The following is an 11259-nucleotide window of genomic DNA, read 5'->3' as shown; positions in this document are numbered from 1 at the left end:
TGTTCTGGACTCAACAATGTAAGTGATTTGATCAAGCACGGGGCTCCAAAGTCGGGGATTGGTCTGATACCAACTTGTAACACCCACAATGCGGCTATATCTCCCATGTGTCGGGGCATGACTTAGAGGCATAGCCGCATGGTAGTTTTGTCACAAGAGGGGTAATATTCACACAATCCCATGTACTAAATAAGAATGGTATAAAGAGTTGGCTTACAGTCGCCACTTCACACAATGCATAAATAATTCATACATCATCCAAATACACTCAAAGACTGACTACGGTCAAAACCGAATAAAAAGGAAGATAAACCCCAAATGCTAGATCCCTGATCGTCCCAACTGGGCTCCACTACTGATCATCGGGAAACGAAATGTAGTAATGACCCAGATCCTCGTCGAACTCCAATTTGAGTTCGGTAGCTTCACCTGCACTGGTATCCTCGGCACCTGCAACTGTTTGGAAGTATCCATGAGTCACGAGGACTCAACAATCTCACACCCGCGAGATCAAGACTATTTAAGCTTATGGGTAGGGTAAGGTAAGGAGGTGGAGCTGCAGCAAGCACTAAGCACATATGGTGGCTAACATACGCAAATAAGAGCGAGAAGATAAGCAACGCAACGGTCGAGAAGCTAGAAGTGATCAAGAAGTGATCTTGAAAATACTTACGTGCAAGCATAACACAAGACCGTGTTCACTTCTCGGACTCCGCCGAAAAGAGTCCATCTCGGCCACACGCGGGTGATGCATTTTAATTAAGTCAAGTGTCAAGTTCTCTACAACCGGGTATTAATAAATTCCCATCTGCCACATAACCGCGGGCACAGCTCTCGAAAGTTTATACCCTACTAGGGTGTCCCAACTTAGCCCATCACAAGCTCTCACGGTCAACGAAGGATATTCCTTCTCCCGGAAAGACCCGATCAGTCTCGGAATCCCGGTTACAAGACTTTCCGACAATGGTAAAACAAGAGCAGCAAGACCGCCCGGATGTGCCGACAAATCCCGATAGGAGCTGCACATATCTCGTTCTCAGGGCACACCGGATAAGCTAAGCGTACAAGTACCAACATAACCCAAGTTGCCAAGGGACGGTCCCGCACGGTGCTCTAGTTTGGACCAACACTTAGAGGACCACTAGCCCGGGGGTTTAAAATAAAGATGACCCTTGAGTCCGCGGAACCCAAGGGAAAAGGCTTAGGTGGAAAAAGTTAAAACCAAGGTTGGGCCTTGCTGGAGAAGTTTTACTCAAAGCGAACTGTCAAGGGGTTCCCATAATACCCAACCGCGTAAGGAACGCAAAATCAAGGAACATAACACCGGTATGACGGAAACTAGGGTGGCAAGAGTGGAACAAAACACCAGGCAAAAGGCCGAGCCTTCCACCCTTTACCAAGTATATAGCTGCATTAATTAAAATAAGAGATATTATGATATCCCAACATATCCATGTTCCAACATGGAACTAACTTCAGCTTCACCTGTAACTAGCAACGCTATAAGAGGGGCTGAGGAAAAGCGGTAACATAGCCAAACAACGGTTTGCTAGGAAGGTGGGTTAGAGGCTTGACATGGCAATATGGGAGGCATGATAAACAAGTGGTAGGTAGCGCGACATAGCGATAGAGCGAACAACTAGCAAGCAAAGATAGAAGTGATTTCGAGGGTATGGTCATCTTGCCTGAATCCCGCTAGGAAGAAGAACGAGTCCATGAAGACAAACAAACGTAGTCGAACGGATCCTTACAACTCCGGAACAAAATCGAAGCTAACGAGAGAAGCAACTCGGAAGGAAGCAAGCAACATAGTAAACAAGCATCACATAAACATAGCATGATGCACAACCAAGTATGATGCATGTCCAATTTAATGAAACATGGCATGGCAAAGTGCACAACCAATACTACAAATTAAGTGGAGCTCAATATGCAACGAGTTGCATATTGACGAAACACCACATTCAATTACTTAGTTCTCTCTCGTTTATGTACCCAACAATATTAAATGTTGTTAAACATGGAAAGAGGTGAAACACATATAAACTAACTATTTAGGCAAGTTTAAATGAGGCCGGAAACAACAAACAACAATTCTGGAAAATCCTCATATGCAAATTTTAGAGTTGGTACTGTTCTGCCCTAAACCCAATTTTAGAGTTGTAAAACATGCAACAAGAGTGTACCATGTTAAACTAGGCATTTTTCCACCCCATTTACATATAAAGTTTGTTAAGTTTGGAGCTAAGGTTATTTAGTTATGAAATAAATCATTTTAGCATGACAATTATACAAATTATGAGCAAACATCATTTTAAACATTTTTTACATGGACGAAAGTTGCATATTATGAAACTATACAAAATTCTAAGCATTTTACATATTAAGTTTGTTTAATTATGATGCATGGTTGTGAAGTTATTAAATGCATGACAACTAGGTTTTTTTTGTAAAAACTGCATTCTCTCGAAATTGGCTAAAACCGCAGACACTGAAAAAAACACGGCATGCGCCGAAACTGAAGCATGTTGGGCCAGTAGTGCATAGGGCGCTGGATTTGGTGGTGCTCACCGTGGGCTATCGGGCCGGCTCGGGGCTGGGCTTGGTCACGGCCTCGGCTGGGGGTCTCACCTACTGGCTGACGAGGCAGGAAGTGCTCAAGGCATACGGTGCTCGTCCTGTCGCGCGAGCGGAGGAAACGACCGTGCGAGCTCGGGGTCACGGGATGGAGCAGGGACCCGGCAGAACTGAGGAGGCCCCGACTCCAGCGGCTCCGGTCAGCGGGAGGACCTCCTGGTGAGGTGAGGAGGCCATGGCGCTGTGACCGGCGGACGGACGACGAGGAGAGGTCGGGGACGGCTCGTTCTGGCCGAAGACGAGGCCATGGGCGGCAGCGAGGGGAGTTCCGGCGGCGTCGGTTGGGAGGCTCCAGGGCAGTGGCTTGATCTGCAGCCGGAGGCGCCGAGGTGGTCGAAGCAAATCCATCCATTGTGCGGTGAGAGTTCGAGTGGTGGGACTTGCCGACGGCGAGGCAAGGGAAGGCGGCGTTGGAGCAAGGAGACAGCAGGGAGGAGGCGGATCCGCCGAGAGGAGGACCTGGATGTCCGGTCTGGCCATATCCGGTGGCGCACGCGGCGACGTGCTCCTGGTGGAGGCGGTGGTCACCTTCCCACGTCGGCGAGCGGCCGGGTGACGCGTGGGGGAACTGTGGCGATGGGGACGAAGCTCCAGTAGTCGACGGCTCGATATCCATGGCAGGCTCTGTCCACGGAGTACAGGGAGAGATTAGAAGGGAACAGAGAGAGCTGTGGGAAGAGGGAGAGGAACGAAGGGAAGGTAGGAGCGGCGTGAGACTCATCTGCTGGTCCGGCAACTCGGCTCTTTGCCGGACGCGATGCTTAGGGAGGAGCTCGATGCGACTGGGGGATGGCTCTAGTTGGTGGATTTTTTGATTCGAAGGCGACTGGTGGAATGGGGAACGAGGGGGAGACCGCTGGCCTGTGGGTGGCTGCGAGATGGATCCGGGAAGATCCCGAGGTGGGGATGAGTGCAGCAGCGGCAGCTAATGGATGGGACAGTCTACCTAAAATCTAGGGTTAGGCTGGTATATATAAGGTTGGTGGGATAGAGTTAGGGTCTACCTCGTTCGTTCGATCGCAATCGGGTGGTCGAAAAAAAAAATAGGCACGGGTCCAACTCGGAAAAAGGCATGTTTTATAGATGTTTGGGTAGGATCCAGACCCAATGGCAACGATAGTCCGGTTCGGGTTCCGGGAAGTTTCGGACGTGCAAGAGGGGTCTAAGCACTGCACAAAGAGGGGTAGGCTGGGCCTAGGTGGACTATGAAGAGAAGTTGGGTTGAGATGAGAGGGAAGGAGTGCAGCCCGACGACGGTTTCCGGAGACTGAAAACGTTCGACAAAAAGACCGGCTATATTGCCGCTATAGTTATCCGTTGTGGCATCAAATAGACTCCGAATGCGATGAAATTTGGCAGGCGGTCTACCGACAACATAATAACACCACATGCCAACTTTCATCCCATTCCGAAAACATTTTCCGGTCACTTATAAAATAATATTTTAGACGTGCCGCGGGCGCGTGCAAGTATGTCTGGGCTCAGAACGGACAGTGGAAAGAACGGGGAGACTGGGACGGATGCAAGTTTAAAAAAATACAGATGCAATGCACATGATGACATGGAAAAATGCAACACTCAAGCAAAATGACTTGGCAAAGACAGCGAATAACTGGAAGACACCTGGTGCAACGGTCTCGGGGCGTTACAAGGAAGCTTCTGCGCATCACACTTTGATAGATGATCAGCTATGTTGTTTGCCGCACGGGGTACGTGCTCTGTTTGCAATCCGTCAAGGCGCTCCTCCAATCTTCTCACTTCCTAAATGTATGCCTCCATCAATGGGCTTTGATAATCCTTGTTGATTGTCTCACCACAAGTTGTGAATCTCCTCGAATGATTAGCTTCTTAATTCCCAATTCTGCGGCAATCCTGAGCCCGGTAAAGAGCCCTTCATACTCTGTTGTATTGTTGGTTGCCTCTTCCCGGGCAAAATGCATTTGGACGACGTACTTCAAGTGCTCCCCGGAGGGGGCGACACTAAGCACGCCAGCTCCAACACCTTCTAGGGACAAGGCACCATCGAAATACATGATCCATTCGTGGGGCGATTCCTTGCCGAGGATAACTGTCTCTGGCACTTCATCATCAGGGGTTGGCGTCCATTCTGCAATAAACTCTGCCAATGCCCTGCTCTGAATCGTTGATGTGCTCTCAAACTTTAAACCAAAACATGATAACTCCAAAGCCCACTCCACTATCCTGCCGGTAGCCTCAGGGTTTCGGAGTATCATTTGCAATAGGAAACGAGTGACAACCATGATCTCGCGGGCTTGGAAGTAGTGGCGCATTTTCCTTGAGGCCATGATGAGACCAAAGATCAACTTTTGCACACCAGAGTACATCGATCTAGCCCCCTGTAACAAGGAGTTGACGAAGTACACTGGGCGTTGCACCACTTTCTTCCTTGCCATGTCCTTGGGGTTGCTCTCACTTCCGTGCTCACTGCCTTGATCCTTCTCTAGCTCTGCCGGTCCTTGCTCACTTTCTGCCTCATCCACTTCCCGCTGCGCCACCAAGGCTGCACTAACCACTTGGTTGGTTGCCGTTACGTACAGTAGCAATGGCTCTTGTGGTTTGGGAGCAACCATGGTAGGCACAGAGGACAAGTAGGTCTTCAACTCTTAGAAAGCTGCATCTACTTCCGGAGTCCACTTCATGGGCCCCGCCTTCTTCAAGATCTTGAAGAACGGTAGGGCGCACTCGGCAGACTTGGAAATGAATCTGATTAGCGCGGCAACGCACCCTATCAGACTCCTCACATCCTTGACTGTCCTTGGCGCTTGAATCTACTCGATAGCTTTAATCATGTCGGGGTTGGCTTTGATCCCCCGATGGGACACAAAGAAACCAAGCATCTTGCCGGAGGGAACTCCAAACGCACACTTCTCCGGATTGAGCTTCAAGTTGATCTTGCACAGATTAGCAAATGTCTCCTCCAAATCCTGAATAAGGGTGGCTCTATCCTTGGTCTTGACCACAATATCATCCATATAAGATTCAATATTTCTGTGCAGCTATGGCTCAAACCAATCTAGACTGCCCTTGCAAAAGTGGACCTGACACTCTTTAATCCGAATGGCATGTGCTTAAAACAATACGTACCACATGGAGTGATGAACGATGTCTTCTCTTCGTCTTCCTTGGACATGAAGATTTGGTGATACCTAGAATATGCATCCAAAAGGAGAGCAAATCACAACCTGAAGTGGAATCCAAAATCTGATCAATACGCGGCAAGGGGGACGGGTCCTTCGGGCAAGCTTTGTTGAGATCCATGAAATCTATGCAAAGCCTCCACTTCCTGTTAGCCTTTCGGACTACTACTAGATTTGCCAACCATGTGGGATGCAACACTCCTCTGACCAAACCAGTTGCTTCCAGTTTCTTGATCTCTTATGTAACAAACTGTTGCCTCTCCAAGGCCTGCTTCCGGACTTTCTGCTTGACAGGTTGAGCATGTGGGCAGACAGCATGGTGGTGCTCGATTACCTCCCTGGGAACACCGGGGATATCAGATGGTTGCCAGGCTGAAAGTGCAAGTATCCCTGGGTGGTTTTGGTAATTACTAACAACATATAGCTTATTGAACTAATGCTATTTCAAGATGATCATGTCATAAAGTTCAATGATTGGCATGGCATGAATTAGGAATGTGGACCCCTCAAAATGCTAATGACACATATTGGCTCAAGCTCAAGACTCTGCATTTTCATTTTAGTGATCCAAGATCACATTGAGTCCATAGGAAAAGCCAATACTATTAAAAGGGGATGAGGTGTTGCTTAATGGCTTGCTTGCTCAAAATGGTTAGTGATATGCTTCAAAAGCTCGCAACCACTTTATCATATCCACATATGTCCGAAACCAAAAGTCAAACTCGGCCCTACCGATTTGATCTATTCGGTCCCACCGAGTTCACTTGACATAGCCACTGTCAGAAACTCTAGTCACTTCGGTCTCACCGATAGGGATCTCGGTCTCACCGATATGGAATTGCAAACTCTCTGTTTCCCTTCATAACATTTCGGTCCAACTGAGATGAGCGATCGGTCCCACCGAGTTCTCAATGCAAACTCTCTATTACCCTTTCGTAACGTGTCGGTCTCACCGAAATGAGCGATTCAGTCCCACCGAGTTTGCCTGACCAACTCTCTGGTTAGCTTATTACCAAAGTCGGTCCCACCGAGTTTGTGTAATCGGTCTCACCGAGATTACGTTATGCCCTAACCCTAATGAAACCGGTCCCACCGAGTTGACATGTCGGTCCCACCGAAAAGCCTAACGTTCACATTTTGAACTAAATCGGTCTGACCGAGTTTGGTGATTTCTGTGTAACGGTTAGATTTTGTGTGGAGGCTATATATATACCCCTCCACCATTCCTTCATTAGTAAGGAGAGCCATCAGAATGTGCCTACACTTCCAACATTCATTTTCTGAGAGAGAACCACCTACTCATGTGTTGAGACCAAGATATTCCATTCCAACCATATGAATTTGGATCGCTAGCCTTCCCCAAGTTGCTTTCCACTCAAATCATCTCTCCACCAAATCCAAATCCGTGAGAGAGAGTTGAGTGTTGGGGAGACTATCATTTGAAGCACAAGAGCAAGGAGTTCATCATCAACACACGATCTATTACCTTTTGGAGAGTGGTGTCTCCTAGATTGGTTAGGTGTCACTTGGGTGCCTCTGAAAAGATTGTGGAGTTGAACCAAGGAATTTGTAAGGGCAAGGAGATCGCCTACTTCGTGAAGATCTACCCTAGTGAGGCAAGTCCTTCGATGGCGATGGCCATGCTGGGATAGACAAGGTTGCTTCTTTGTGGACCCTTCATGGGTGGAGCCCTTCATGGACTCGCACGACCGTTACCCTTCGTTGGTTGAAGTCTCCATCAACGTGGATGTACGATAGCACCACCTATCAGAACCGCGCCAAAAATCTCCGTGTCTACATTGCGTTTGCTCCCTCCAAACTCCTCCCTTTACCTTCATATGCAATGTTTTACATTCCGCTGCTATACTCTTAGAGTTGGATATGTAGGTTGATTGCTTGACTTGTTCTAGTTTGCTAAAATCTGCCAAGACTTAAAATTGGGTAAATGCTAGATTTTTCATTTGGTCAAGTAGTCTAATCGCCCCCCTCTGGACATACTTTCGATCCTACAAGTGGTATCAGAGCTTTGGTCTCCATTTGCCTTGATTTCCATAGCTTTTGGTGATCATAGCCTTGGTTTCACAACCTAGGAGAGTATGGCGTCTAGTGAGGGAAATTACCACCGTAGAGGTCCTTACTTTGATGGTACTAATTTTGCTAGTTGGAAGCATAAGATGAAAATGCATATTCTTGGACATAACCCCGCTGTTTGGGCTATTGTGTGTATTGGCTTGCAAGGTGAATTATTTGATGGTAGAGAACCGAACCGTGAAGCTAGCGCAGAAGAGTTAAAGATGCTGCAATACAATGCTCAAGCTTGCGATATCCTCTTCAACGGATTGTGCCCTAAAGAATTCAACAAAATCAGCCGTCTTGAGAATGCAAAGGAAATTTGGGATACTTTGATTGATATGCACGAGGGTACCGACTCCGTCAAGGAATCCAAATTGGATGTGCTTCAAAGTCAACTTGACAAGTTCAAAATGAAGGATGGTGAAGGTGTCGCTAAAATATACTCTAGGCTTGCTGAGGGAGTCCTGGATTAGGGGGTGTCCGGATGGCCGGACTATACCTTCAGCCGGACTCCTAGACTATGAAGAAACAAGATTGAAGACTTCGTTCCATGTCCGGAAGGGACTTTCCTTGGCGTGGAAGGCAAGCTTGGCGATACGGATATGTAGATCTCCTACCATTGTAACCGACTTTGTGTAACCCTAACCCTCTTCGGTGTCTATATAAATCGGAGGGTTTTAGTCCGTAGGACAACATACACAACAACAATCATACCATAGGCTAGCTTCTAGGGTTTAGCCTCTCCGATCTCGTGGTAGATCTACTCTTGTACTACCCATATCATCAATATTAATCAAGCAGTACGTAGGGTTTTACCTCCATCGAGAGGGCCCGAACCTGGGTAAAACTTCGTGTCCCTTGCCTCCTGTTACCATCTGGCCTAGACGCACAGTTCGGGACCCCCTACCCGAGATCCGCCGGTTTTGAGACCGACATTGGTGCTTTCATTGAGAGTTCCTCTGTGTCGTCGCCGTTAGGCTTGATGGCTCTTACAATCATCGATAGTGACACGGTCCAGGGTGAAACTTGTCTCCCCGGACAGATCCCCGGGTACCGAGCTCGAATTCGCCCTATAGTGAGTCGTATTACAATTCACTGGCCGTCGTTTTACAACGTCGTGACTGGGAAAACCCTGGCGTTACCCAACTTAATCGGAAGTTTAAACTACACGGCTGACATCCGCGGGGACTTGATCTTCGACGGATTCGAGCCACTGTCGAGCGCGCCGCACTGCCATGACGAGCATGATCTAGCTCTGCCGCCTAACAGTGCCCTGAAGGCCGCACCCGCATCGGCTTCGACCCTTAATTCGGAGCCAACTGCGCCGATCGAGGATGGGTGGTTGGACGCCGCCTCGGGTGCTGTGATCCTAACGGCGATCGAGCCGAACACCAGCCCCGCACTCCACGAGACTCGTGATTCCAAGCAGCCGGACTCCTCTCCGGACTCCGAACCATTCGCGCCTCTGCCGATCGAATCCGATTGGGCGCCGATCATGGAGTTTACTGCCGCGGACATCTTTCACCACTCGCCCTTTGGCGATATTATGAAATCACTAAAGTCTCTCTCTTTATCAGGAGAGCCCTGGCCGGACTACGGTCAGCGAGATTGGGATACGGACGATGAAGAAATTCAAAGCCCACCCACCACCCAGTTTGTAGCCACTGTCGACGATTTAACCAACATGCTCGACTTCGACTCCGAAGACATCGACGGTATGGACGCCGATGAAGGAGACGATGAAGAACCAGCGCCTATTGGGCCCTGGAACGCCACCTCGTCATATGACGTATACATGGTGGACGCACCAAAAGATGACGACGAGGAGCGGAAGGACACACTGAAGGCTTGTTCCCTCGAAAAGCAGTCAAAGCGGCGACGCAAGCGCCGCCCCAAATCCCGCCTCGACAGAAATAGCGATCACACAGACCCAACACTGGAGCAGGGCGAACCGCTGCCGGACAATGGCAATCCGGATAATCAAACCGAACAAACAAATCCTATCAAGGATAATGGCCCGGACGACATAATGCCGGACAGGCACCCGGAGCAGCAGACTGCCCATAAAAGGCTTGTTGCCACCGCGAGGAGTTTGAAAAAGCAGAAGGAAAGGCTCAAGGCTGCGCAAGACACACTCCACATCAGATGGAGTAAAATACTCAGCACAGCAGCGATGTACGGCGACAATCGCCCCTCCAAGAGCTACCCAAAGCGGAAGCTGCTACCCGAATTCGATGAGGAGGCCTCAGACCCCCCACAACCAAATATCAAAGCAGCCACCTGGTCAGATAGATGACCCCTCTATCAAAACAGAGCGGCATATAACGCCACTCACAATACAACACGCGACCCATACGAGGGCTTGCACCCAAAGGACGGCGCAACAAGATCCATCTATGGACCACGCAAGCGCACCCCAGCATACAATGCAACACAACAAACATCCGAACAACGCGGTACACCCAGCTACAGGGGTGCCGCACACCCCCTATGTTTCACCGATGAGGTGCTGGACCATGAATTTCCAGAGGGATTCAAGCCCGTAAACATAGAGGCATACGACGGAACAACAGACCCTGGGGTCTGGATTGAGGACTATATCCTTCATATCCATATGGCTCGAGGAGATGATCTCCACACCATCAAGTACTTACCCCTCAAGCTCAAAGGGCCAGCTCTTCACTGGCTCAAAGGCCTCCCCGAAAGCTCCATTGGAAGTTGGGAAGAGCTCGAAGACGCCTTTCGGGCAAATTTTCAAGGGACTTATGTCCGACCTCCGGACGCGGACGATTTGCGTCATATAACTCAACAGCCCGGAGAGTCAGCCCGAAAGCTTTGGAACATGTTTCTTACTAAAAAGAACCAGATTGTCGACTGTCCGGATGCTGAAGCCTTGGCAGCTTTCAAGCATAGCGTCCGCGACGAATGGCTCGCCAGACACCTCGGCCAAAATAAGCCGAGAACGATGGCCGCATTAACAAACCTCATGACCCGCTTTTGCGCGGGTGAGGACAGCTGGCTAGCCAGATGCAGCACCAGCGACCCCAGTACATCTGAAGTTAGAGATGGAAATGGGAAATCACGGCGCAACAGCAATAACAAACGCCGGAATAAAGAAGACAGCACAAAGGGCACGGCAGTAAATGCCGGATTCAAAAGCTCTCCGCCAGATCAAAAGCCGCCCCCTAAAGGCACCAGGGATGAACTGTCCAGCCTCAACAAAATTCTGGACCAAGTATGTCAGATCCATAGTACCCCTGGTAAACCTGCTAATCATACCCACAGAGAATGTTGGGTCTTCAAGCAGTCCGGCAAGCTCAACGCCGTACATAAGGGGGAGGATACACCAAGTGAAGACGAGGACGAGCCTTCCAAGCAAGACTCGGGGGAA

The 11259-nt window shown here is 49.2% G+C and overlaps 1 protein-coding gene across 2 annotated transcripts; it reads right to left on the bottom strand.

The window, feature by feature from the left end:
- Positions 1-201: 201 nt before the first annotated feature.
- Positions 202-3561, bottom strand: LOC125510588. 2 transcript variants are annotated; one of them, XM_048675818.1, is made up of 3 exons: positions 3355-3561; positions 2572-3261; positions 202-456 (listed from the first exon to the last, which is right to left on the bottom strand). In XM_048675818.1, exons 1-3 carry the CDS (start codon positions 3356-3358, stop codon positions 353-355), a joined length of 798 nt encoding a protein of 265 aa, XP_048531775.1. In that variant the 5' UTR covers positions 3359-3561; the 3' UTR covers positions 202-352. The 2 variants fall into 2 exon arrangements, with proteins under 2 accessions (XP_048531775.1, XP_048531768.1); XM_048675811.1 differs by having other exon boundaries at positions 2572-3561.
- Positions 3562-11259: the final 7698 nt, after the last annotated feature.

The sequence above is a fragment of the Triticum urartu genome, chromosome 1, assembly GCF_003073215.2.
Source record: "Triticum urartu cultivar G1812 chromosome 1, Tu2.1, whole genome shotgun sequence".
Taxonomy (NCBI): Eukaryota; Viridiplantae; Streptophyta; class Magnoliopsida; order Poales; family Poaceae; genus Triticum; species Triticum urartu.
This window is presented reverse-complemented; position numbering and strand designations above follow the sequence as displayed.

Excerpts from the sequence above, each read along its gene's own strand:
- LOC125510588 (XM_048675811.1), bottom strand. The coding sequence starts at position 3,358 with ATGAGTCTCACGCCGCTCCTACCTTCCCTTCGTTCCTCTCCCTCTTCC. Across the intron at positions 457-2,571 it reads AGCCGGCCCGATAGCCCACG|TTGCAGGTGCCGAGGATACC; the intron begins GTGAGCACCACC and ends ACTTCCAAACAG.